Below are 27800 nucleotides of genomic sequence, written 5' to 3'. Positions count from 1 at the left end.
CCAGTTTAGGACGAAACCGGCCAGTTTGAGTACAAACTGGTCGGTTCTGTCATAAACCGGTCGGTTAGGGCCAAAAATCGGCCAAAGCACCTTCCTGACCGGGTTTTTTAGCCGGTTCCAACTGGTGGCCTTGCTGACTGGCTGGTTTGACCGGTTACCAGTTAGGACTGGCCGGTTTTAAAAACACTGATTGGAACTGACTTCGGATTAGTAAGAGTGGTATGACACACTCTCTTCATTGGAACTAACTTTGGGTCAATAAGAGTGGTATGAGACACTCTGTTTTATTTGGGACTGACTTCGGGTCAGTAGAGAATGGTATGATACATTCTTGATCACTTCTTCTTCTTCATGGTTTAGCAGAGAAGAGCAGAGCAATGCATTGATGGCAGAGATAGTATCGATTGGCAGATGGATTAGCAGATGGAGTTCTCCCTAGTTGAGAGGGATTGTTAAAATTGGCAACTAGGGCCAAACTCCATATGGGTCACCTTATTTATGGCAGCTGATATTTTTCTTGGATTCCTCTCTCCGAGAGGTGTAGGATTGATCTAAAGATCATTCGATTCTGACATGTATTTATGGAGATATGAATTTATTTGTATTATTGACAATTTGTCAAGGTCGGCTAGCAAGCAAAACAAGCACTTTTACCCCCAGCTCAACCTCAATGTTGCATTTAAATAGAGGAGACCTCAAGTCATTTGAGGAGCACATCATCTCATGATCTCTCTCTCCACTTGTTTGGGTATGTCTTCTCACAAGGAGGACATGGTGGAAAGAAAGATCTAAGGTGCCCTAGCCACAACAAAAGAAGGCCTTAATCCGTAGCAAAGGAGCCCTAGCTGCAACAAGAGAAGGAGCCTTAGCTACAGCAGAGGAGCCTTAGTCGCAACAAAGAGAGCAAGCCTTAGCTGCAGCAAAGAGCAAGCCCTAGCAGCAACAAGAGAAGGTCAAAATAGGTCTGAATAGGGTGGTCTCTTGAACCGAGTTGCTGGGCTAGTGTACTGAACAGAAGAGGACTTGGACAGTGAGAAAGGGATCAACTTGCGGATCTGTTTAGGGTGGTTGTCTTAGGGTAAGACTGGAAGCCGAGTTGCTGTTCAAGGTCCAAGATTGTAGGCATGTGTGGGCGGAGGAAGATAACGAGTTAGCGTTGCTAATTGGAGGTCGTTGGGTGCTGTTTGTTTGAGGACCGTAGGCCTAACTTACTACTGGGCTAGGCCGCAGGCCATAGTCAGCATCAAAGACTGTTCTAAGGGCTGCATTAAAGGTAAAAAGCTAGACTTGGACAATGTGGCAGTGGTGGAGTCTCACCTTGGTACACCGCAACCTAAGAAGACCTGCATTGTTGACTGTGTGGAGAATGAGGGCTGAAGGTTGATGCCCTAACTCATGAAGCAGTGACAACAACTGTAGCACGAGGACAACAACGTTTTGGGTGATGGATTGGGTCAAGGTTTGATCATGTTTGGTTCAATTTAATGAGCATCTTGTTGGTGCCATATGGGTGATCTTCCAAGGAGTTGAAGGATCTTCCTAGGAGTAGAACCAACAGTGTAGTTTTTGGATGCATTGAGCTTACTGTTGAAGGCCGATGTTGGTTGGGTTTGATCGAGCCACTTAGAGGAAGATTTCCATCATGTTTGACCAACATTGACTTCTTTGGTCAAGGCTTTACTGTTGCTGTCATAAAATATCAGATTTGTATATTTGTACTCTCTCTATCTCTGCTGAACTATTGAAGAATATAAGAAGAATTGATCAAGGGTTTCCCCACATTGGGGTTTGTCCTTGGCTGGTGCCACATCTTGTGTCCTCTTGTCTTGGCTTGTCTTCTACTGTTTATATTTATATTCTATCTGCATTTTACTATCATGCTGATGTGATTGCTAAATTGGATATTGATATTGGGCTAATTGAGAAATTGAAGTAAATTGCTCTTAAGCATAGAACATATCAAAATTAACAAAAACCCTAGCCTTCCTTCGCACTTGTGAGAGAGAAATAGCCCAAAAACAAGTATTCTTCGTCCTCTTCCTTTTTTGCTGCATTCTTGCTCTTCTTCTTCTTTTGGATGAGTGAGGGATGAAAATATTCCAAGGAGGTCGAGTACCCTGCTTTATATAGGCTTCTAAAGGTGGACGTGGCTCCTTAAAATAGGCTGATTTGGTCTTGAAGGGTATTTTGACACTTTTAATGACAAAAATAATTTTCTTTACAAGTTACAATCTTCCCAATGGGGTCTTCAACTTATGACAATGACTCTTTTTGACTTCTTGACCTAGGACAAACCCTAGAAGCACTCAATGGGTGCTTGACCTCCAAAATAAAAGATGTTGAGCATGAAACCCATGCTCCAAAAATAATAATAATAATATTTTTCTTTTATTTTACGATATACAAGAATCAAAAGTACATTTCATAGTTATGAAGACCAAACCTAGTTACACATTTTTCAACAGTAGCTTCATGTTCCACTATTGGAGCTAGTGTTATATCATTCTGTTGTGTACTTGGAGCTTTCACTTAATGATGAGAAGTGCTCTTAGAGCTGACACACATTCATGCATGTAGCGTGGATTTAGTAAGACTATTCTTTAATGTTTACGATATATGTTATTTCATACATGCTAAGGTCAATGAACTATTTCATTAGCTTTAGTATATATCTTATTTAGTGTGTGTTGGATTTGCTTTCATGATCATTATTATCTTGCGAACTATTTTGTAGGTTAACTAATTATTCGTTCGTACGTCTGGGTTACTCTTTTAGAATAGTACTAGTATTTTTCTTCTAGAGTCTTTCTCTCTCTCTTCTCCTTACGTGAAAGGACCTCTTATGCATTACAATTGATATTCCACAAAGCTTACTCATTTGCTGTCCTCAAAGTTATGTGCATGCTCTCTTATGTTGTTTATCGTAGCCGGCACATTCTTAAGGATCACTTTTATGGCCACCGGGTCTATACCCAGATGGGGTTCCTACTCCAAACTGTGTGAGGTCTAATTGGGACTTCATATCGGGGAGACCCTCTGCCTGTTGTCGACATCCAACACCGTCAATACATCAACAAGTGAAATTGTAAATGTTTTAGCTTCTAAATTTTAAAGATATTTGAATCTTTGTTTATGTTTCGTTTGTTGAAAATGTAACTAGCGTCAGTCTTCATAATTTAATACAAATGTATCACTGGTGTGCTTATTATATTCATTTAGTACTTTCATTATTATTATTTTATTTCTAGTCGAAGCATGTTCTTCATGCTTATAGGGTTTTTTGAGTCAAAAGAAAATTTATTATGAGTCAAAGAAATGTAATTGAGTCAAAGTCCCATTTGGACTTCTTGTAAGAAAAAGAAAAATCATTTTATTTGAGTCAAAAAGTCAATTTGTCATCCACAACACCAAGGCGGCCTTGCCTAGACAAGTCGGCCTAGAAGAGGCAACTATTCAACCTCCTGGACAACTATAAATACAAGACACTTTGACCTCATTCACTCACTCAACTCACACATTGATTTCTGTGCAAATACAAGAAGAAAAATAGTGAAGTCAAAGGAGAGAGTAGAAGAGTCAAAGGAAAGAGAAAATTTGGATTTTTGCTCTATTTCTATTCACACGTGCAAAGGTTTTGGGGCAACTCTGCGAAATTATAGGTCTGGAATTTTGTGATTTGACCATATTTGACAAGGTTTGACCAATGTTGACTTTGACGCGGTTGAAGGAGATTTGGAGGAGGGTTGACTTGGGTCTTTGTGGAAGTCTTGTTCTTGGTCTTTGGTCTTGTATATTTCACTTTGATCTGATTCTATAAGAAGAGGATTTTTTGGTTTTCCCCTTTGTGGGGTTTTACATTGGCTTGGAGCCTAATTTTTGGTGTTCTTTGTCTTTTTGTGATCTTTATGTTTTTGGTAATTGCTTGATGAAGAGAAGGTAATATCAATAAGATGCGAACAAATATTCACAAGTAATTATCAAGCTAAGAAAAATAATCGTTATATCTATATATATATATATAGTGTGTGTGTGTGTGTGTGTGTCCTCCTTGTGTTGTTTTTGTATATATATATATATATATATTGTGTCGGTGTCTTGTTTTTGGGGTTGTCATGTCTCATGTTAGACACTTGCATTTTCGTGTGCTTCATGTCTTGTGTCATCATGTCAAGTGACTTAGGTGAGTTGGTATAGTCTTAGTTGAGTGGTGCTGGTTTGGTACCAAGCTAGGTCTTCGAGCCTAAGTTGTACAGTTCAGGGACGAGTTTGGGTTTGGCAATGGTTAGGTTTAAGCTCAAGTTTGATTTTAAATGAGGTTCGCTATTAGCTTATTTTGTATACATTTTCTATATATATAAACTTTAAAATGAATATAGGATAAGATAGTAAGAAATCAACATCAATAAACATAATAAATGCTATCATGGACTTGGAAATTGCAAGAATAATTTACAAACTTGAGCTGCGACATGAGCTCGAGCTATGGACTTAGTCACTGGCCATGAGATTTGATGAGGTTTGCCAAACCTGAATTTTTTTTAGGTTCACCAAATTCCGAGCCTCAATGTTGAAGTTCGATGAACCTTGTGACATAGCTCTGAGCCAATGAAAAGGACAAGTCAATACGATTGCTAGTCAGCTCAGTCAAGTTGACCAAGTCCAAGATGACTCAGGCTGCTTTTCAAAACACAGTTCTGTCTGGGACAAGTCCTCATACAATACAAGGGGTAATAGGACAGATTGTCAACGAAGAGATAAGAAAGATAGTAGTAAAGCCACTTTGAAACAAGCTGAATTACAAGGTTGTAGCAACATCACCCATTTGTAATGAATGTCTAGAAAGCTGAAGATTTCTTCCCTCTCTACGTGAGTCATAGCAATTGTACAATACTCGACTTTCATTGTTCATAATTTTCTTTGATGTGCAGAAAGATTTAAACTAGCTGTTTTTATATAGTTTAATATAGCATTCAACATTAACCCTTAATGGCATTTATAGATCCTGAAGTGACGTCTGATTTCTTGTAGAGGGTTGTCTACCACTTTAACTCCAAACCTGCAATTCTTGGTTTCTTGTCACTTGGATTTGTTGTCATGTGTGTTGCCTTCTCCTTTGTAGTTAATAACGTAATCTAGTTATAACTTATAACTAATGGATGTGTGCTAAGACACTCATAGACCTATCTAGCTATCTACACACACACACACATCTGCGTGTGTATGTCCCTTTTTGAATATCTTCTTGTATTTTCAGCAGTGTTGATAATATCGGTATCGGGAAAATATCGGCGAGGGTCCGGAAAATATCTTATCGGAAATATCGGCGAAAATATCGGCAAAATATCGGCAAATATCGGCAAGCATAAAAAATGCATAATATATTCATTTTTTTCAGATTTCTAAACATATAAAGCAATAACAACATGAACTAAACACATTGGCACATAAATATGAAGAAGGCATTGATATATATGATGTCAAATAGAAATGATACATCAAACTTCAAAGGCGATACCAAATCCTGCTGATCCCTGATAGTGATAAATTGATAATTGTCCAATCAAGGACTCAAACAAAATAACATCACATATCCTGCTGATCCCTGATACTATATCCTAACCTATACAGCATCTATTACTTTGATGTTGGTTACTTGTTGACCCTCAAAAGCAAAGGGATTAACTAAGGAGATAACACCTGGAAACATGATATGATAGTAAGGCAGCAGGCTATTGACAAAGGACATAGACATCTGAATTTGATATTAGTACTAGTTTTAACTTTTGATTGACAAAGGAGATAAACACCTAGAAGCATCATATTACTAATATAATATTAGTACTTAGATTGAGGTTATAACTTATAAGGAAGGTGATTGACAAAGGAGAGAGACACTTGGAGGTGATATTAGTACTAGTTTGAGGTCACAAGCAAGGGGATTGACAAAAGTCAAACACCTGGAAGCTATCCCTGGTATCAGATTGAGGGAAGATAAGGCAATTCTTAAGCACAAGCAATAAGCTCTATGCAGATTTTCTGCTCAGAACCTTCATTTGACAGGCACATAAATATGAAGAACCTTCATTTCTGCTCAGAACCTTCATTTGCTGGAAGGTTGCTGCTTTTATTTCAGCTTTGATCATCTATCCTCAAATATGCCCATGTCCATTACTCCCAAATGTAATTCAATGAAGTCTTACTTTCTCTCTTCTTTAAGCTTCTATTTAAATATTTTCATCTCTGTGAGATAAACTTCCTAGTTTCTTGATAGACTGAGATGTAACATATTATTGTTTTTGAAATTGATAATGGTGACTAATCAACTGATCCTGATGAGGTTGCCAAATAGCCTTAATTTTTTTTTTTTTGTTTATTATGTATTGTGCTTTAATCAAATAAATCAAATAAAGCAATAGAAATTGCTGCATTCAAATAAAGGATAAGAGCAAGAGACTAGTCTTATTTGTTCGCGATAAATAAATGGCTGTAGAGTTCACGATGCAATTGATATTTCTTCATTTCTTGAAAGCTGAGAATTATTCAGCAATGTGGGAAGTCATCCAGATTAACATAGGACCAAATCTCTATCAAAATGAGTATCACAAATTCTGATATCCCAGTTGTTTCTATCATGTATCTTTTCAGAACTCAAAACATTCATCATACCCTTCCAATTGTATCTATTTCTCCACTTTTTGTCCCCCCAAGCATGTTTTGCTATAATCTTATTGGAAACATATTCAGAAGTTAATTGACATCCAAAAGATGAGATCTATCTTATTGCAAGCTTTAGGAATAAAACCATATCTTAAGAATTTCTTTGACTGTCTCTATGAGTTGAAGTTGGTTTCATTTCGTGTAAAGTGAATTTTCTTAACCTGGAGAAAAAGTATTTCTAAGCAAGGGTTTGTGTTTATTTTGTTTTCCTGTATAAAGGATTCACATAATGTGGAAATAAATCAATTCCAGGCAAGGATTTCTCTATAAATCTAAAGAGATTTTGGGTGTTATTTATTATGAAGTGCCCATAAATGCTTCCCCCGCAGAAATGCTGAGGATACCAGAAATGCTGCCCCCATCTCCCAGCAACGTTGTACGGTGTTAACACCTTCCAGCGCTCAAACAAAAGTTAAAAACTAAAATGACTTAACACCAAGCGCAAAAACCCTTTATACAGCCCGCGCGGAAATTTTTTAACAGCCAGCCGCGATATTTACCATTGTCGCGCGATATTTTGGAATATATCGCCGATATTTCGGATTTCTCGCGCGATTTTCAAAGTTGGAAAATATCGCGATATTTTAGGGCCGATATCTCGTTTCGCAGAAAATAGCGCGATATTTACGAATATCGCCGAGATATCGGCGATATTATCAACACTGATTTTCAGAGCAAAGAAGAGGTTGGTAAGTATAAAAGCATGTCAAATAAAAAGCAAAGATGAAAAGGAACCTATCAAAGCAACATTGAGCATAATATTGCATTCTTAAAAGTGTTACATCATTTAAAGATGAGTGTTTGAAATACATAGATTATCAATTGACTCTTCTTATTCTGGTTTCCTTATAAGTTATGTTTTCTATTTCCAGTATTGACTTCTGGTTTCCCCAACATATTTCAGGCGGAAAATGTTCTCAGCAGGTTGAACTTAGTGGGGAGAACATCAACATCACGTTCAAACCCGATGGGACACATATTGCTGTGGGAAACCGGGTATTTTTAATTTTTTATCATATTAAGTATGAAAAAATAGGCAAAAGAAAATGGTCCGATATGATTCTGTCTCTATTTTTTGGCTGTTTTCAGTGATACAAGGAAATGACATATGCAACTTTTCCTGTTTGATCATTATCTATATTGAGTTGTTTAGGATTATGGTCATGTTGTTGATTGTAATTTATGCTGCTATATCATTTATTTCTTACCTGTTTTAAGTATCACCATGTTTGTGCAGGATGATGAATTGACTATAATTGATGTCCGCAAATTCAAGCCTCTTCATAAGCGTAAATTTAGCTATGAGGTATGTATTGAATTGCTCGTATTTCCTCTTACCATCCTAAAAAGCTTCTTTGGTTTTCTTGTTTGAAATATATTGTATATAGTTTGATTAAACCATAAAGTTAATTTGATAACTAGATAGAACATACTCTATTGTCATTATATCCCTGAATCTATATGTACGTACATACATACAATTTGTTTTACTTCTTCCTTAGGTGAATTCTATTCAGTCTTGACAAAAAGGTTGGTCAAGAGATCTAGTGGACCTAGGGGTCATGGATATTTCCTTGAAGACCTACGACAATAAAAGAAATTGGGATCTAACACTATTTCCTAATGTTTCGGTACTTAAATGGTACTTACATGTGTGCAAGATGTTGCAACTATCATATAACAAGTAATCAATGATGTCAAATAGTTTGTTGTTCAACACATGTATATAATCTTAGGTAGTCCCCATAAAGGGTTGCATGGAGACACTTTTCAACTAGACTTTGCTAGGAAAAATGCCTTTCCAATAACTTTAATTATAATTACATTGTTAGAAGTTAGATAGTGTTGTACTTCTGAGATAGTAGAAGGTCAGCTACCAATGCCAGAGCATCTAAAATAATTGTTTTGGGGGTTTTTGGTTTTAATTTTGGAAGACCAATGAATGAAGATATATGTAGAATTGAAATGCTTAATCCTTTGGATAATATTAATAGCTCAGCAAAGGGTTGCTATAAAACTTTATACAGTGATATAGATCAAATAGTGGTGAGAAGAAGACAAAAAATAATATGATTATTACAATTTCCAGACTGTAAAACAGAACAATCATGAGTGTGAAAACCTCCTAAACTACGTTCCAAAGGTTCAAGGCAGTATACTTAAGCTTACAAAAGATGCTGATGATTTATTGATTAGAGGGGATTAGCTAAACAGACAATTAATTAACCCATTATCTTAATAGATGATCACTTCAGGAGCTTATAGGAATAAATTGAAACACAATTCTTCCTACGTAGATATCTCTATAAGTCATAAGCATATGAAGAAAAACATAATGATTGATAACTGGAAAAACTTACAGGATAACACAAACTGTGTAAAACCAAATTCAGAATCCTCTGCTTTGTATTAAGGTTCTAGAAAAACTGAGTACATAAAGTGTCTACAAAAGCTTCCTTCAAAGTTGGCTTCTAGGTTCAAAGTAGAATGAACAGTCAAGACTTAACAAGCAATGGACAATGAATCTTGAACTTCGAACCTATAACAACTCGAGAAAAGAGTTATTTGTACAATAATAAAACTAAGGAAATATCCTAAAATTGATTAAGATTTATTCTAGGAAAGGAAAGATCTTCATACAAGAAAATAGGGGCAACTGTTTAACTGCTTCTTGCTGTCCTTTTTATTCAGGTTGTGCTGGTTTTGTTGTCTGATATTTTGCCCTTTAAGCTGCTTAATTGTTTGAATCCTTTTGCACTGATTGATTCCTTCATTTTGATCTTTCATCTGATACTCTTTAAACTCTGTGAATATCCTTTGACCTTGCTTAGTAGCCTTTACTGTGTTCTTTTAACCTTTATTGTGCATTTCAGGTTTTTACTGTGTTTTTCAACAGTAAATCCTTTAAGATTTTATGTCACATGGTAAAGTAATTTGATATGGTCTTCATATTTGTCTTCTAACTGTATGCAGACTTTTTTCTTTATCTGCGAAACACAGAAACTGTTAAGAAAAACAAGGTGATAGAGAAGGTCATCAATGGCTTTATTGAGCTTGAAAGGATATTGGAAGGAGTTCAGAGCGTATCGGAAGGTAAAACAGTGGCTTTATTGGTCGCAGAGGTTTATGGAGGGTTTACTATGAAAACAGGCGAAACAAAGGCAAAATGGTGATTTTTGCGTTTAAACTAAAAAAAGGCTTTTTTTTTGAAATATGGGGCAAAGTGAACAGTGGTCATTTTGTCGTTATGCGGGAGGTGGTTTTGGTTTTCTTCACACCGCTTTATGAGGCGCGGGCGGTTTTGGGAGGGGTCACCCGAAATAATCTAAGTCTGACATGTAGCAAGGGGAGGTTAGAGGAAATACCGCTTTTCGGGTGGGTAATGTCCGTACAAAGAGCGAACCCAAAATCGATGAGGGCCGTTGGATTTGAATGCATTTGATCGAACGGTGGTGGAGTGAAAGAGCAGTACGTAGGGGCCCAATCGATTAATTATGGCGGCATGGCTTTATTTATGGGTTAAAACTGAGATTAGCGGGGTTCTTTGTTTAAATCATAAAAACGATTTAACAAAGAAATCCTTCGCAAAACACGGTATGGCGGACTTGAAATTTTATGAACTCGGGCAGATAATGATATCGGGTTCGGGTTGATCGCATATCGCAATTGCAGTTTAGCGGGGGAAGGCCCATCGCAAAGGAATGCGATAGGGGCCGGATGTGACATGGGAATAAATCATGTATGATATGTGATCGGGTCTGAGTCCCCATTGCATATCGGAGATCGCAATGGCGGAGGGTAATGCTTTAGCCGAGACTTGCGATGAGGGGCGGATGCGATATGGCAATAGATTATGATATATATAGCGTCGGGTCCGGGTCCATCACGTATCACATATCGCAATCGGAGGAGAGTGCATTCATATGAAAGGCTTGCGATGCGATATTTTATGAAATACATAGTTTTTTAATAAAACTAAAAGTTTCGAGTTATTTTATAAAGGAGTTAATAATATACGAGAACGGGAAAATTTTAGGGGTTTAATACTATAGGTTAGTGTTAATATGAAATATGAGCGAAAAAGGGGAAATATATGAAATATGAGCGGAAAGGGGAAATACACTAAGTATAATGCTTTTCATGGGTTATTTGCTTTCGCATATACACATTAATACTTAGGCTAAACATCATTTTGTGGGTTTTTCGGGTAAAAGGGGATTTAACATAGGATTTTCACTTCTCCTAGGTAAAAAGGATTTTAACCTTAGGAAAATGGGTTTTTATGGAAAATGAATGAATATGAATTGTATAAAGGTAGGAAGGGGAAATTAGTAAATATAGAGATGAATGGGGATGATGGAAGTTAATTAATTGATCTCGTAGACCTTCATTTGCTTTGTGTAATGGCCTCATGGACATAGAAACATGATAAATGTACATTTTGTCCAATCAATAATCAAACTTCTGCAACCTTTCTTCTACTTACCCTTTGTTTATCCTATCATTTTTTCTTCACTTAATGGGTGCATTTAAGCTAGCAAACCCTTTTCCATTCTTTTTATTTTACAAAAGTAAACTATCTAATTCTAACCTTATAACATCCAAGGGCTCAGATTAAACTGATGAGCACCTTATTATTCTCTACCTAACTACTTATCTGCCAAGATTAAACAGTTTGGCCAGATCTTTATTCTCTAACTATAACATCAAATTTAAAGCATGAAGCAGCCAAGATTAAACTATTTGACTATCATGGGTTGTGGCATTTATGACAAGCTGCACACAACCATTATTTTTGCAGAAAAAATAGTAGTGGCATTTAGACTTGCTCACTTTTAGAGTTTATTTCTTTTCTTTTCTTTCTAACCTAACATTTTCTTTTTGTCTTGACTTTTTAGGACATCTAACCTAACATTTTCTTTGATATGGACATCATCATCAAGATGTTTTCAAAAACATTTTATTCACTATTGTTATGTCCATATCCTAACTTAACATTTTTTAAATATTCTATCTTATCAAAACCAAAAAATGCTACAACAGATAGTTACTAGTAAGTACCAATTAACCCATTACTAATGAGTACGCATAACTGATAACTAGTGTTCCACGGGGATGCGTCCCCCAGGGTGGGGTGCACGCACCCCACGCTTCCCACGCAACCGAGATGGGGGACATATGGGGAAATGTTTCCCCACGTCCCCCTTTTGGCGAGACATGGGGTGACGTAAGGGGAAACATTTCCCCAGTGTGGGAGATGTGTCTCCCTATAAGGGGTGCTTTTGGGTGCATCACCTCAAAAGGGGGACACCCAAAAGCACCCTTTTTGAGTTTCAAGAACTTTTGTGTGTGGAAACCTAATATTCAAGCCAATAGCCCTATTATTGCTATGCCATTCATGGTAATGTTAAATTCTTAAAGTAAAAGGATGAAAATGAAAGATAAATGAGAATATCACTTTAAATTTTTAACATTACTATGAAATGACTCGGGATGTTTGAGAGTGGTTTTGACCTCATTGGATTTCATATGGAGAAAGTAGAATCTTAGATCTCACTCAAAATCCAGCAGACTTAACATTTTTTCAGGGTTTCAGGATCGAGTGGATTACAATGTTTCCATTGGATTTTGTCATGTATGAGGTTATGAAACTAATGTTTAATCAAGAGAATGTTATGAATATAATTATGTAAAAGTAATAAATATAGATAATAAATAATAAGCATAATATTATGTAAATAAGTAATAATTAGTTAAGCAAAGGGGCATGTCTCTATCGACATGACTATTCGTGAAAGGGTACTTCCTGCTTATATATACAGGGCCCCCATTCCCAATTGTATCATCATTCTTATTCATACATTTAATATATATTCTAGTATCTCAATGGAGATCTACATATTCCAAGTGTTCTGGATTATTTAACCTGAAAAACGAACTTTGTTCGTTCCATTTGGTATCAGAGCAGTTCAATTCTTGGGCCGCTTCATTGCTACACAGAGCTTGTTCTTCGATCCAGGCCTGTGGCCATCAACATTCCGTCAACCTTGTTGTCATATAATTGAAGCGTTTCACTCATAATTTGGGAGTTTCTCTTCTCTGTTTTGCTGGGCCTTTCGCCATTAAAATTAAAAGAAGAAAAAAAGGAAAAAAAGAAAAAAGAAAAATAGTTATATTAATTTAAAAAAATATAGAATTCATTAAAAAATTATATATAAAAAAAGAAAAAATAAATAAATAAACAAAATCATTTGATTAATTTTTTTTTTAATATAATAAAAACAAAAACGTGACCAAAGGTGCAACCACAACCGCCACCCGATAAGCCATGATAGCCGCTACAACCTCCGCGGTCTGCCCCACTGACCCCACCTGTAGCAGCGTAGTAGTTGCACTTGTTTCACACCACCGACCTCCATCCTCAACCCGACACTACCAAAACATTCGCAGCCATCTGCTTCGCCTCAATTGTGTTCACTAGCGGCCATAAACCCTAGCAGTGACCACACCCATCCTTTGCTGCCACTGACAACCACGCGTAACCACTGTAGGCTCCACCCTTTTCCACAACCACCGACACTGTGCCCCTGCTGTTGCTCTATCCCCATCCGTTGCGTTGTGGGTTGAACTGAAGCAACCCCTATCACTACTTTGCCCCCTTCGACTCACTCGAGCTGCACAGTCTCCAATGCAATCACAACACGCTGCAATTCACAGTCTCCACCACTTTAGCCATCCATCTAGCCATACATTCACGCTACCAACTATTCAAGCTGTCGTTGAATACAACATTGATAATCACCACCGCTATTGTGACACTGTTCATTTTCCGTACAATCCATACGCTTACATTGCTATATGCTACAAATATTATTTGGAAAAATTTAATACAAGACCTCCAATCTGAAAAGTTGTACCTATACACCATATCGATTGGTTAAATTAATTAACAAAGCGTTGTGCTTATATGGTAATACCATACTTTTAAGTGAAGTTATTATTAAAAAAAGGGTTTGGGGAAGTGGTGAATGTCTTTATAAAGACAAGAAAATTTAAAAAATTTTTTGATTAAAAAAAGAAGAAGGTGGTAATATATTCTAAGAACATTTATTAAGTAGTCAATATATATCTAAGTGCCTATTTATAAAATTCAAGGAGTTATTATATTAAAAAAAATAAAGTATTTTGAAAAATAAATATATAAATATTTTAAAGGACCCTCAAAACTGAAAATTGTGCCAAAGGATATTAAATTCACAAAAGACAAGGTCTTAAGTTCCCAAAGTACTAGCTAAGTGTCTGAAGGAAAAATAAATGGAGTCTAATTCGGAAACGAAGGAAGGAAGATTTCTAGAAACTTAATATAACTATGTCTCGGTGCTATTTAGAATTAAAGGGTCTATTGTGAGAAAATATGTTACTATTGCTATATCGCCAGCCGAAAATAAAAATTATATAAAACCTAAAATCGCAAACCAATTAGTGATTCCCGAGTCAAATATAATTGAAAAATTTGACTGTTTTAACAACAAAATATATGACATAACCAATTTACAATTAGACGTTTTTTAACAACAAAATATATGACATAACCAATTTACAATTAGACGTTGGAGATTATACATTCGTATCACAATTCTCAATTCAAACTCTATGGAGTGATCAAGGTGACATTATTTTAGGTTCACCTTGGATGGAAACCCTTGGTTTCTTCATACTGAATACGAAAAAAAAGTTTATGACATCTTCTTACAAAAAGAGAAAAAAACACTACAGAATGTCACCGGGAAGCCCAATTTAGTAACACCAGAAGACATCCAAGATATTTCAAAAGTATTTTTTCAAGAAGGTAAAAAAGTATTACAAAATATGCATAATGAAATTGACAAAATCACTGCTGATAGAAATGAAGAAGTCTTGTGACTTAAGGATCATAGCGAAAAATTACTAACACAAATTAAAAAGCTTAAGAAGGACAAGAAGTCATTAAAAGACAAGTTAGAACATTGTATTCAAGAGGAAGTATCGAAGTCGCTAGTCGTAACATCCCCAGTTGAAGATAAAGAAACAAATACCGAACCAGTCAATAACAGAACTCAAGAAGAGGATCAATCAGTTGAAGGAAAAACACACTCACATGTTACAATCCAGATGATGAAAATTCCAAACGAAGATTGTGTACCTAACTCAACAACTGTAGTACCAGAAGGAAATCAAAAAATTTCCACACACCTAATAAGGGAAAGTCAAACCAAAAAAGTTCCCTATCGACATCCGAATCATGAGAGTAGACAACTCAACCATGCTACGTGTCGGGACCATTCATAACAGAAACAACAAACTAATGTTCCGAAGAATACTAATGTTAGTGCAATCCATTCATGTGATAACAATTCATCACAAGTTTCCAATCACTGCAAGGTTTGACAAAAGATTACTTTAGGTTGGTTTGATCCTTCTCAGTGCGACAATTTTGTTTGTCACTTAGAGGATCATATCAACTTGTATCGACAAAGATGATTGTTCCGAGACGAGAAGACATTTGTAGCAGAAAAGGAGATCAAGTAGAAGACATTCATAGTAGAAAAGGAGATCAAGCCATTTCATCAACAAGCTTTGAGGACAAAGCTTTTTGAAGAGGAAGGCAATGTTATGAATATAATTATGTAAAAGTAATAAGTATAGATAATAAATAATAAACATAATAATATGTAAATAAGTAATAATTAGTTAAACAAAGGGGCATGTATCTATAGACACTACTCTTCGTGAAAGGGTACTTCCTGGTTATATATACAGGGCCCCCATTCCCAATTGTATCATCATTCTTATTTATACATTTAATATATATTCTAGTATTTCAATGGAGATCTACATATTCCAAGTGTTTTGGAGTATTTAACTTGAAGAACGAACTTTATTCGTTCCAGAGAACCAACCCCTCTATGTACCATGATGTTAGTGGCATTGGTTTTTGAACTCCTCTATCATGACCCTACTAAAAATGTACCCATCACTCAAACAAAATCTTGACTTGACATGCTACAATTTTTCTATCTTATTTTAATGCTTAGAGGGTGATATTGCTGATGAAGATCCCAATATACATAGTGATTTTGATCAATGTTGCACGACTCATACTCTTATGAGACTCGTCACTGCATTGACTCGTCGACTCGTATAAGACTCGGGAACGACCCTTATAAGACTCGTCAAAATACAAAAAAATGTTAAAATATGGTAAATTTTAAGCACCAAAAAGAAACTAATGACAATTCCAATCCTTATAACTTAGAAAAACCACAGTATATGCAATAATTCATAACATCATCTCATATCTATAAAAGTACAACATAACATATTCGATTTTTGTAAGCAAAACATTTAGATACTGAATATGAAAAGGACTCGTGATTCCATAATTAAAATAAAAAATGTCAGCAAGTTCAAAATTCAAATACATATGTCATAAATGATAAATGATTGTCTCATAAGTTCATAACAATTTTGAGGCAGGTATATTTGGAGTCTCCATTTGAGATGGAAAACTAGAGAGATCCTCAGGCTCTTCATCAAGCCAACTCAAATCAGGGGACTCCTCCTCCACAACCCAATCAGACTCTAAATCAATAGTATCCAATAAAATTGGATTGATATCCTTTAGTTGCACTTGTTTTGTGAGCATTCAAAGGTTGTAGTAGATGAAACGCAACTTCTCCAACCTCTCATGCTCCAACTTGTTTCTCTTTTTGCTGTGGATGTGCGCCAAACACTGACCAATTGCGTTCACAAGAAGAAGCACTGTAGGGTTGACTTAGAACTCGGATGGCGAATTTTTGTAATTGTGGTCCCTCAGTGCCACAATTTATCCACCAATGAGCGGTAAAAAAATAGCAACAAAGATTATCAGTTTCCAATGCCAAACATATAAAAGAGAACTAGCAAAATTACAAGCTAAGTTCTAACAATTTGCATTTACAAGGCATTTTCTTGTCCTTGAGACGTTGGCTTGTGCTGAATCCAAACATGCCAGATGCTTCCTTGTACATATCTCGTTGTATATTGATTTTGTCTTGAATATCTTGATTCGGAACATCTTCTCAATGCATATCATGACACATCTCATCACCTCGGGATCTCTTTGAATGCTAGACCCCTCATTATAGAATAAGCTCGGATTGAGATATGCTCCTGCTGCATGCAATGGTGAATGTAGTTGCCTGTCCCATCTGGAATCAATAATTTGCCATATAGGGAGATATTTAGATTCATTTCCCTTATAGAAAGTCTTGATGGCCTCTTTGGCCTTATCCACTTCCTCTTAAATATATCCCATTGCAGGTTTCTCTCCATCCATCAATCTCAAGACTTTCACAAGGGGCTTAGTGAAGTTGACAATCTCAGTGACTTTGTCCCACAAACTATCACCAAAGACATATGCTTTCACAAACAATGCTTCTGGTTTTGTGCTATCTTTCCAAAGTACCCATTGTTGACTACAAAACATTCTTCTCAAAACTTGATACTGATACAAAAGGCTTTGGAGGGAAAGAAAGTTTGTAGCAAACCGTGTGACAGCTAGGCGACTAAGCTCACCCTGTGTGAATTCCCTCATAAGGTTCAACTCCCAAGCATGATTATAAATATACTTGGTAATTTGTTTGCTTTCTTGCACAACATCTTGCACCCACTCCAACTTCCCAATGTCCTCTAGCATCAAGTCTATGCAATGGGCAGCACATGGAGTCCAAAAATTGGTGGGATATTTGGCACAAAGTAACCTTCCAGCCGCCACATAATTTGCTGCATTGTCCGTGATTACTTGGACAACATTTGTAACCCCAAATTCCTCCACCATATCAACCAACAATGTAAAAATCAAATGTGCATCTTTTACATTTGCAGATGCATCAATGGATTTTAGGAACATGGCTCTTTTAGGGCAAGCTACAACAAAATTTATTATTGTTCTATCCCTCTGATCTGTCCTCTGTTTTAAAAAATGGTTAGATCGAAACAGAAATGGCCGAGCCAGACTGAGCCAGAGCCTGGCCGGGTCGGCTCAATGGCCAAATCGGTTCGGTCGGTTGGGTTGTTATCGAGTCGGCCGCCTCGGCCGAGCCCGAGCCAACTCAGTCGGCTCTGTGGCCGCAGTCGAAAAGTGCTATGTTTTTTTTTGGGGAAATTTAGGACCCCACATCCCAATCTATTCTGCCTTTGGGTTCTTTGGGGTCCATTTACCTCTCCCAAACCCTATAAAAGCTATCCAACCCCTCTCATTTTCTCACAACTATCTCATTGAGTGAGAATTTGTGAGGAGTTTGTGAAGAGTTGTGGAGTTTGTTTTTGGAGCAGCAGTGAGGAGTCTTGGGCAAACATTGAAGCAGGAGTGAGGAGCTTCTTGGGCAGCCATTGGAGCAGCATCGAGGAGTTGGTTTGTGCCTAGAGGTTTTTTTTTGTACTAATAAAAATCTGTTTTTGCTTATTTATTTTTTTGTGCAAATCTGGAAATTGAAAAGAGTGTCTTTTGTAAAAGAAATGAACATTGAAACAATGCTATTTGTTTTGTTTTCATTATCAGAATTTTTCCTTTCATTTCCAAGTCAAAAAATGGCTTTTAGAGTGAAAGATGTTTCTTGGACATATGCTGAAATGGTTGATAGTCAAATGCATTGCAAATTTTGCCATAGAAAGGAGGGTCCTAGGCGCATTCATAGGCTGAAAAAACACTTGGCAGGGATTAGAGGCCAAACTACTCCATGTGAATCACCACAAATCTGGGAGATTAGGAAGGAGTTGTTAAATAGCTTTGAGAAGTTTTAGGAAGAAAAAGAAAAGGAAATAGAGGCTGAAATTGGGAAGAAGAGGAGTATACAAAAAATGATGGCTACCAACCCCCATTTTGATTTTGAGGGCTCTTCTTCTATCCTTTATACTAATGCATCCAACCCCTTCCGCTATGTTCCTCCCTCTTTGGAGTCTATTCAAGAAAAGGGTAAGGGTAAAATGAAAAAGAAGGGTGATATGAATATCAAAATTTATTTCACTGTCACACCCTCCTCTCCATTAGATGCACATGGCCCCGAACCTAGTAGAACTTTGCAACCCACTTTAGATGACCATTGGAAGAAAGAATTGAGGGAGATTGCTTGTGATTACATATCTAGATGGTGGTATGATGCTGATATCCCCTTCAATGCTTCTTGTTCACCATATTATGAGCCTATGTTTGATGCCATATTTGCTGTTGGAAAGGGTTTCAAAGGCCCTACTATGCATGAGTTAAGGGGGTATCATTTGCAGAAAGAAATTTCCTCCATTAATGAGTATTTGAAAGATTTCAAAAACTCATGGGCAAAAACAGGATGTACCATCATGTCAGATGGATGGACTGATCAAAGGAACCGTACCATCATAAACTTTCTTATCTTTTGCCCACAGGGAACCATGTTTCTAAAATCAGTTGATGCATCTGATAGGGTGAAAGATGGACAATTGTTGTTTCAACTATTGGATGAGGTTGTTGAGGAGGTGGGGGTGGCTAATGTTGTTCAAGTCATCACAGATAATGCCTCTAATTATGTTCTTGCTGGTAAACTATTAGAGGAAAAACACAAAACCATCTTTTGGACCCCATGTGGGTCACATTGCATAGACCTCATGCTAGAGGATATTGGCAAATTAGATTGGGTCAAGAACACTGTAGATCATGCCAAAAGCATAACAAAATTTATTTACAATCATTCATGGATTTTGTGCTTGATGAGGAGACACACAGGGGGCAGAGATATTATTAGGCTTGCCATCACTAGATTTGCAACTCATTTTTTGACATTGCAATCTATGCTTTCACAACATAGAAACTTGCAAAAGATGTTTTCTAGAGATGATTGGAATCAAAGCCAATGGTCTCTCAAATAGGAAGGCAAATATTTGAAAAATAAAGTTAATGAAGAAATATTTTGGAAAAAAGCAGCAGAGATTGTGAATGTTGCTGAGCCACTAGTTAAGGTGTTGCAGTTGGTGGATGGGGAAAGATTGGCTATGGTCTTCATTTATGAGGCTATGGATCAAGCAAAGGAGCAAATAAAGAGGGCATACAAGGATAGAGTGGCTAAGTATGGGCCCATTTGGGCAATCATTGATGAAAGATGGAACAATCAACTCCATCGCCTTATACATGCAATTGGGTATTTTTTGAACCCACAGTATCATTATAAAGCTCTGGAGGCAGGAGCTTTGGGTGGGGAGGTTAAAGATGGACTGATTGACTGCATTGATCGCACGATCCCATTGGAGTGTGATCCGCTGGAGATACACCGACAGGTCACAACCTTCAGCAAAACCATAGGTACCTTTGGGAAGAACCTAGCAAAGATTGCAAGGGAAGTAGATGAGCCAGGTAAACACAAATTTTAATTTTCAAATTCTTAATACCTATTTTGTTAAATTGTTTATAATTTGAAAGTTGGATATAATTTGTTGAGCTAACTCATTACACTACTATGTTTTTTGCAGCACAATGGTGGGAGGCTTTTGGTAGCCATTGTCCTCAATCGCAGAAGTTTGCAATTCGTATTTTGAGTCAAACTTGCAGTGCTACTAGGTGTGAGCGTAATTGGTCTATCTTTGAGAGGATTCACATGAAGAAGAGAAACCGTTCGGATCAAAAATATTTAAATGATCTAGTCTATGTCCAATACAACCTCTGGCTTAGACGCAACCAATTGCTGAACAAAAGACCTGATTCAGATCCCATTGTGTTGGAAGATATTGATCCAACATCAGATTGGGTAGTGGAGAGTCATCCAACAGAGTTTGATGCTTATGAGGATCTTGATTTGGATATATAGGTGGAGGCATCACTCGAACATTATGTTCAGTTGAATGCAGATTCACTTGTACCAGCCTCAGGTCTAGCCCCAAGTCCTCCAGTTGTAGGTGCTTCCTCTGCTCAGCCACGACGGAAGCGCATATCTCGTCTATCTCAGCGTGCAACTGCTACACAGCTTGCTAGTGCTACCATTTCTACAGTTGCAGTTGGAGATGATGATGATGAGGACCCATGGGTTTCCCTGTCTCGCTCTGATTCAAAGGTTGAGCCAGATGATGTTGGCTCCTCTAGCAGTAGCCAGTAGCACTGGTCGATGGTGACTAGTGATGTTTTACTATCACAGTTTACTTTTGTTGTAGAGGCCATTTCTAGCCTCCTTGGTTATGTGTTTTTGTTTTGATCTCTATATCATCATTCACGTATGTATTGGACAATGTACTGGGTGCCATTTTGATATAATGGATATACTCATGAGCCTACTTTGATCATATGTTGTCTTCTCTCTATATTCTAAAGCTTTGTGTTTGTAAACATGAATGAAAATCTTTAAAATTATGTTTTTTAATAATCAAACCGGTTGAGTCGATACTGAGTTGGAGTCGGAGTCGGAGCCGACTCTTGGCGATTTCTGAACCAGAGTTGGAGTTTTAAAACATTGGATCTGTCCACCCATCAGACATAATTGTATTGCCTGTAAATTTCCATGAGCTTTTAATGCTTTCCAATTGTTCCTTGACACACTCAAGCTCCTCATCTAGCTCTTTCTCCCTAAGTGCATTATAAGGTGGGGCTTTGTATCCAGGGCCAACACTTGCAATGGCATCCACCATGGGCTGATAAAAATAAGACTTTGCATAGTTGAGTAAAACACTGTTATGGTACCAAAACCTCCTCACTGCCATATCTGCCTCCTACCTTTTCTTTTCATTAAAACTATCCAAGGTTGGTTGAGATGCTGGAGTTGTACGAGGATTGAAGAAAGAAGAGGTTATACTCCTGTTTGCCACAACACTTGAACAGGAGTTACGAATCCCTCGATTTTGAATCTGTGTTTCACTCTGAGATGAGATTCTACCTATTCCAACAATCTCATCCTTTCTTTTTCCCCTCTTAGAACTTTCTTCTTTAATGGATTCCAAAGCAGCGACCATTTCAGTAGTGACTTCATCAGGGCAATTTTGATAACATCCCACACCATTCCTAAGAATTCTGGCTAGGCTGTCTTTTAGCCTGTTATGCTTGCATGCATTGTGGCATTGCAATAATTGCACTTGACATGGTGGTCATTACCGACAATGATTCGTTGACGCACATGTCGGATCATGAGACTTTCTAAAACCCTTTGGTGGCATGGTGACATAATCTGGAAGAAAAAAAATAATTTTTTTTTGGTGTTTTTTTTTTTTTTAAATTTTAATTTGCAAATTATTTGCCCTGTGGCTGAGTTTCTCAGCCACACAGGGCCGCTGTGTGGCTGAGAAACTCAGCCAGAGGCCCAAACATAAAACAAAACTAAAACTACATGGAAAACATTCAAACAAGGTTCATGAAGCCTACTCCAAGCTGGGTCTGATCTGATGAAGCCTCCTTTCGCTGGCCCTGTGTCGATGAGAAACTCAGCCAGAGGCCCAAACATAAAAAAAATAAAAAATAAAAACTAAATTGAATACAAAAAATTACATGGAAAACATTCAAACAAGGTTCATGAAGCCTACCCCAAGCTGGGTCTGATCCGATGAAGCCTCCTTTAGCCTTCTCCAAGAGCTCCTTCAGTGTGCAATGGAGTCACTCAACACTCATAGAAATTAGCCAAACACTCAAATGACAAGTGAATGACAAATGGAAGGGAGAGAGGTGCCTATAAAGCATTTTCTTCCCTCCAATCTCCCTTTGCGAAAATTTCTAATCTGAAATTCTACTGCAACTACTGATTTAGTTCACCTACTTATTCTTCATAATATGTTATTTACGAAATCCCTTCTGCAAATATTAAAATAAATTCTACTGTAGTTATCATATAATTACACAGAGAAAATACATACACAAGAACCAATCACATCAACATAGTTGTTTTCGGACAATTATCCCCGGAAAAACCCAATGTGGGAAAACTGGTGTAACAAATGAGGGTTTTATTAATCTTCAGCGACAATCACTTTTACAAGGAATGATTTTACAGAGAAACTGAGAGAAAACACTTGAGACTTTCCCCTAGAAACTTTTTGACACCTTGGAGGCCCTTCTCCCACTTCTGCGTCACTCTGAGTGGCTCTGCGTCACTCTGTGTCCCTCTGTGTCAGCATGCGTGAGGGCTGTGTCTCCCCTGGACTGCGTCTCCCTTTGCGCTGTCTCTCAATGTCCCTGCGTCACCTCCTCAGTCACTGACTGCTGTCGATGCCCTCTTCTTCCTCCACCTTGCAACTCTCCTTATGAAATTGATCTCCTTCTCTTTGAGAATCAATTTTCCTTGAGATACTGACTATGTGTCGGTGTGTCACCAAATTATTCTCAAGTCTTCTCTTATACTTTTCCTCTTGATGACTCAACGATATATTAGAATAATGCTATCTAGTGTTTAATGCTCATTCTGATTAGCTGTTGCTATTTCTATCTTTTTAGCAGTTTCTTAGATGAAACTGGATGTTTCTATTACTGTAAATTTCTCTGTATCATTATTTGAGCTTCATTTTGCTCATCAATTAATTATTCAATTTGGAAATCCATATGCGTGTTTCGCACTGTTTTATGGTATCAGAGCCAAGTTTTGCTCTCTGGAAGTCTGAAATCTGTATTTTTTGGGCGCAACATTATCTGACAGCGTTAACAGACTTTGGTGTTGGAATCGATCTAGTCTTTGCATGTCGTTTTCTCGAGGACGTTTTTTTTGCAGATTCTTTCCTATTGATCGACGCCCAGAAGCATTTTTTTAAAGCCGTCCTCACGCGATTTGCAACTCAATCGAACAGTTTTACTCGAGGCTTCTGGAGGATCAGTTTTTTTTAGCAGTGAGTAAAGGCGAGTATCTACTGTTGACAAGCGGCACTGTAATCTGCGTTGAATCCCGCTGATATAGTTTGGCGGCTGTACGAGTGCCGAACTCGCGTGGCGTTTAAATCTGACTGAGTAGACACGCAAAGGCGGAAGTTTGGTCGATTTTCAGTGGTCCTCGTCTCGTCGAGCAAAGTCATTTGCAGTTTGCATCATTTGGTTCGCCTGGACTCTGAAGATTTCCTGACGTCATCATAAATGTAACCAACGACCTGTGTGGAGCCCGCTTTCTTCATTGACTGTTCATCGCTGAAGGATCTGCCAATTTCCGGCTTGAGTTTTGGACGATTGTTCTGCCGACGCACGGGGAAAGATTTTTTTTGCGGAGGATAGATTCATTACGGCACATGCTCTCCTCATGTTGTAACTCTGCAATTTTTTTGAAACACGCTCTCCTCCCAGCACACGCAACCTTCTGGTGAACCCGACGTGAAACGACGACGCATCCTTCTCAGTGCTCAGCGTCCAGCAGTCAACTATCGTGGCAGCATTCTCAAGAGATCCTGGTGGGCCACGTATTTTTGGGGGACAGTTCTGGTATGGTATATATAACTTGTTTTTTGCATAGCAAAGTCATTGTGGAGACCATGAATTGCTGGTAAACTGGCTGTATCAATTCATCAGTACATATATTTTCTTTTAATTCTTCAGAAAACACAGTTTATTTTTTATTTTTTTTCTGGTTCTGGGCATACAAATATTCTCCAAGTTTCATCCTGCCTAAGTCTCTCAGAGCGATTTCTGCATTAAAATTTCAGCAGATCTGCATTCGTGCCGGATTTCTTTGGTGTTTTGTGTCTTGGGAAACGTGCAGATGGCTACGCTAACCAATCTGATGCTGGAAGGTAGTCAACGCTTTAATGGCACCAACTATAACATCTGGAAACAAAGAATGTTGACCATTTTTGAATATAGGCATCTTGACCAGCTTGTTTTGGCCAAAGAAATCCGTCCTGGTACAGCTGGTACCGATCAAGATAAGTTTGATGATCGAAATCGAGAGGCTGTTATGCTTCTCAAACTCTCTGTCACTGATGATCAGTTACCGCAGATTCCTTCAGGCAAAACCGCTGCTGAAATTTGGCAACATCTGAAGGAATTGCACGAGACATCTGACAAGAGCAGAGCATTCTTTCTCAAAAATCAGCTGTTCTCCATCATGATGGACGAACATATGTCTTTACAGGAACATCTTAACAGGATTAAAGACATTCGAGATCAACTCGAAGCCATTGGTCGGACCATGGAGGAAGAAGATATGGTAGTCATCACTCTAAAAAGTCTACCGAAATCTTATGAATACTTCATAGAAACACTCAATATTACCACCACAAATGTTGATCTGAAGTTTCCAGATTTATGCACCAAACTCCTGCAGCAGGATCGTTGGAAACAACAGTTTGGTAGTGGTGCTTCATCAGTGTCCTCGGAAAATGCTTTTGCTGCCAAATATCAGTCCTCTCAGTCCTTTCAGCAGAAAGGTTCTTCTCAGCCTTTTGATCCTGCTAGGAAGAAGAGTGTGCAGTGTAATTACTGTCACAAGTTCGGGCACATGAAGAAAGATTGCCGACAGAGGATTGCTTCTGAATAGAAGAAATAGGGAGGGCCCCATCAGACAGCAAATGTTGCAGAACATTCCGAGCAGACAGAATTTGCCTTTTACGCCTTTATGGCTAAAAGGTCTTCAGATCATGTCCCGTCTTCTGCCTGGTACATTGACTCTGGTGCATCACGCCATTTCTCTCATAGGCGTGACTGGTTTATTGACTTCTCATCTTTCAGTGATTCCGTGGTATTTGGCGGAGGTGAAAAGTACACAGTGGTTGGCAGAGGTACAGTTCAGATCCAGTCTAGTGGGCGCACACTCATCTTCCTGAATGTGTACTATGTTCCTGGTATGGAAATTAATCTGCTGTCTGTCAGCCAGATTATGAGGAACTCTCCTCAGCTTGATGTAGTGTTCAGTACACACAAGTGCTCTATTATCGACAGGGAGACTAGTCGTACGGTTGCTGTTGGCCTAGAGGATCATGGTCTATACAGACTTCTTGACACTGGTGATTCTCCAGAAGTGGCTCTAGCAGCTCGTGTTTCTCCCATCAGCGCTCTGTGGCATCAGCGATATGGGCATCTAAACATGCAGTATCTCTCTCAGCTCTCTCGGGAGGGACTTGTGTCAGGCTTACCTGATATTCAGACTCAGTAGTTGGGAGTATGCAGCGCCTGTCAAGCTGGCAAGCAACATCGGTCTTCATTCAAAGATGGAGAATCTTGGCGCGCATCTAAGGTACTCCAGTTACTTCATGATGATATTTGTGGTCCTATGAATACATGTTCTATCACTGCTTGCAAATATTTTTTGCGTATTGTAGATGATTTCAGTAGAAAGATGTGGGTGTATTTTCTAAAATATAAATCTGATGCATTTAATACCTTTCAGAAATTTAAAACTTTAGTTGAAAAAGAGTCTGGCTGTAATATCATGACTCTTAGGACAGATAACGGGGGGGGATTTTGTTCTTCTACTTTTTCCAACTTCTGTGATACTCATGGCATCAAACGCCAGCTAACTACACCCTACACTCCTCAGTAGAACAATGTTGTCGAACACCGCAACCGCACGGTTGTTGAAATGGCTCGTTCCATGTTACAACACAGGAGTGTTCCCAACAAATTCTGGGCTGAAGCAGTATTTACTACTATTTATCTTCTTAACCGATCACCCACTCACGCTGTTAAGGGGAAGACTCTCGAAGAGGTTTGGTCTGGACGTAAGCCTAAGATCAGTCACCTCAAAGTATTTGGCTCAGTTGCATATGTTTGGATTCCAGCTGCTAAGCGCTCTAAGTTGGATTCCAAAAGCCAGAAACTCATGATGACAGGGTACAGTGATCATCACAAGGCCTATACGCTGATAGATATAGCCACTAGTCGTCTTAGCTTCAGTCGGGATGTAGTATTTGATGAAGACAGAGGATTCTTTCAGTCTTCTCCTTCTGAGCAGTGTTCTGAGGATCAGCCTCACAGTGTTCTTCTTCCGGTAGGTCCACCTGATGGGAGGGATGATGCAGCATCAGTGTTTGATAATACACTACCTGAGCTTCCTCCGGAAAATAACCCTCCTCTTGCTGCCCCTATTGTTCTTGAGCCTTCTCCACCTCCTCCTGATATTGGTTCCTCTACTCTTCGGCCTAAATGGTGGGCTAAAACCATTGGTGATCTCCGGGATGATGAGCTCCTTGAAGGTAGAACTTCTAGACATAAGAGCAAATAGCAATCTACAGTAAATTTTGCTCTTATGGCTAACCTACACAATATTTTTGAGCCTCAAACCTATTCAGAGGCTAAGGGTACATCTGAGTGGGAACAGGCTATGGAAGCTGAATTCCAGAGTCTTCAGAAGAATCACACGTGGACCCTTTCTGATCTTCCTGCAGAAAAAAAGCCCATCAGCTGCAAATGGGTGTATAAAGTGAAATACAGCTGACGGAACCCCAGACAAGTATAAAGCTCGTCTTGTGGCTCGAGGGTTCTCACAGAAGGAAGGCATCGACTATGAGGAGACTTTTGCTCCTACAGCCAAGATGAGTACCATACAACTTGTTCTTGCCCTAGCAGCTCAGTTCAATTGGAAAGTTCATCAGATGGATGTAAAGAGTGCTTTCCTAAATGGTGACTTACAGGAAGAAGTCTACATGATGCAGCCTCCAGGATTCAAGGTTGCCGGTCAAGAACAGAAAGTGTGTAGATTAGCTAAAGCACTCTATGGATTGAAACAAGCTCCTCGGGCTTGGTACATGAAAATTGATCAGTATTTGACAGATCATGGCTTTCAGCGGAGCCCATCTGATGCAAACCTGTATATCAAGCATACTGGTGATGATATTTTGTTTGTGGTTGTCTATGTGGATGACCTTATCATTACTGGCAGCTCTGCACATTTGATCCATGGGATCAAACAAGACTTATGCAACACCTTTGATATGACAAACTTGGGACTTCTTCATTACTGTCTGGGGGTTGAAGTTTGGCAAACTGAGAACAACATCTTTCTCTCTCAGTCCAAGTATGCCAAAAATCTTGTGGACAGGTTCAGAATGCAGGATTGCAAACCGGCCACGACTCCTATGGAACTAGGGCTCAAACTTTCAGCTCAGTCATCTTCCCCCCTTGTGGATGAAACTTTATTCAGGCAATTAGT

The 27800-nt window shown here is 38.3% G+C and overlaps 1 protein-coding gene across 1 annotated transcript in view; it reads left to right on the top strand.

Moving 5' to 3' along the window:
• The window catches only part of LOC149170324 (THO complex subunit 3-like), a 243559-nt gene that overhangs the window by 78166 nt on the left and 137593 nt on the right, over positions 1–27800 (top strand). Inside the window, exons 4-5 of the mRNA XM_089428988.1 lie at positions 7622–7713; positions 7955–8023. Of these exons, the coding sequence (XP_089285114.1) occupies positions 7622–7713; positions 7955–8023 (161 nt within the window). The remainder of the gene's footprint in view (positions 1–7621; positions 7714–7954; positions 8024–27800) is intronic.

This window comes from Pinus tabuliformis, chromosome 4_2 (assembly GCF_031772625.1).
Source record: "Pinus tabuliformis cultivar Carrire ecotype Pingquan chromosome 4_2, CPIR1, whole genome shotgun sequence".
In the NCBI taxonomy this organism is placed as follows: Eukaryota; Viridiplantae; Streptophyta; class Pinopsida; order Pinales; family Pinaceae; genus Pinus; species Pinus tabuliformis.
The sequence above is the reverse complement of the archived record's forward strand: the minus strand, read 5'-3'. Positions and strand labels throughout refer to the sequence as shown.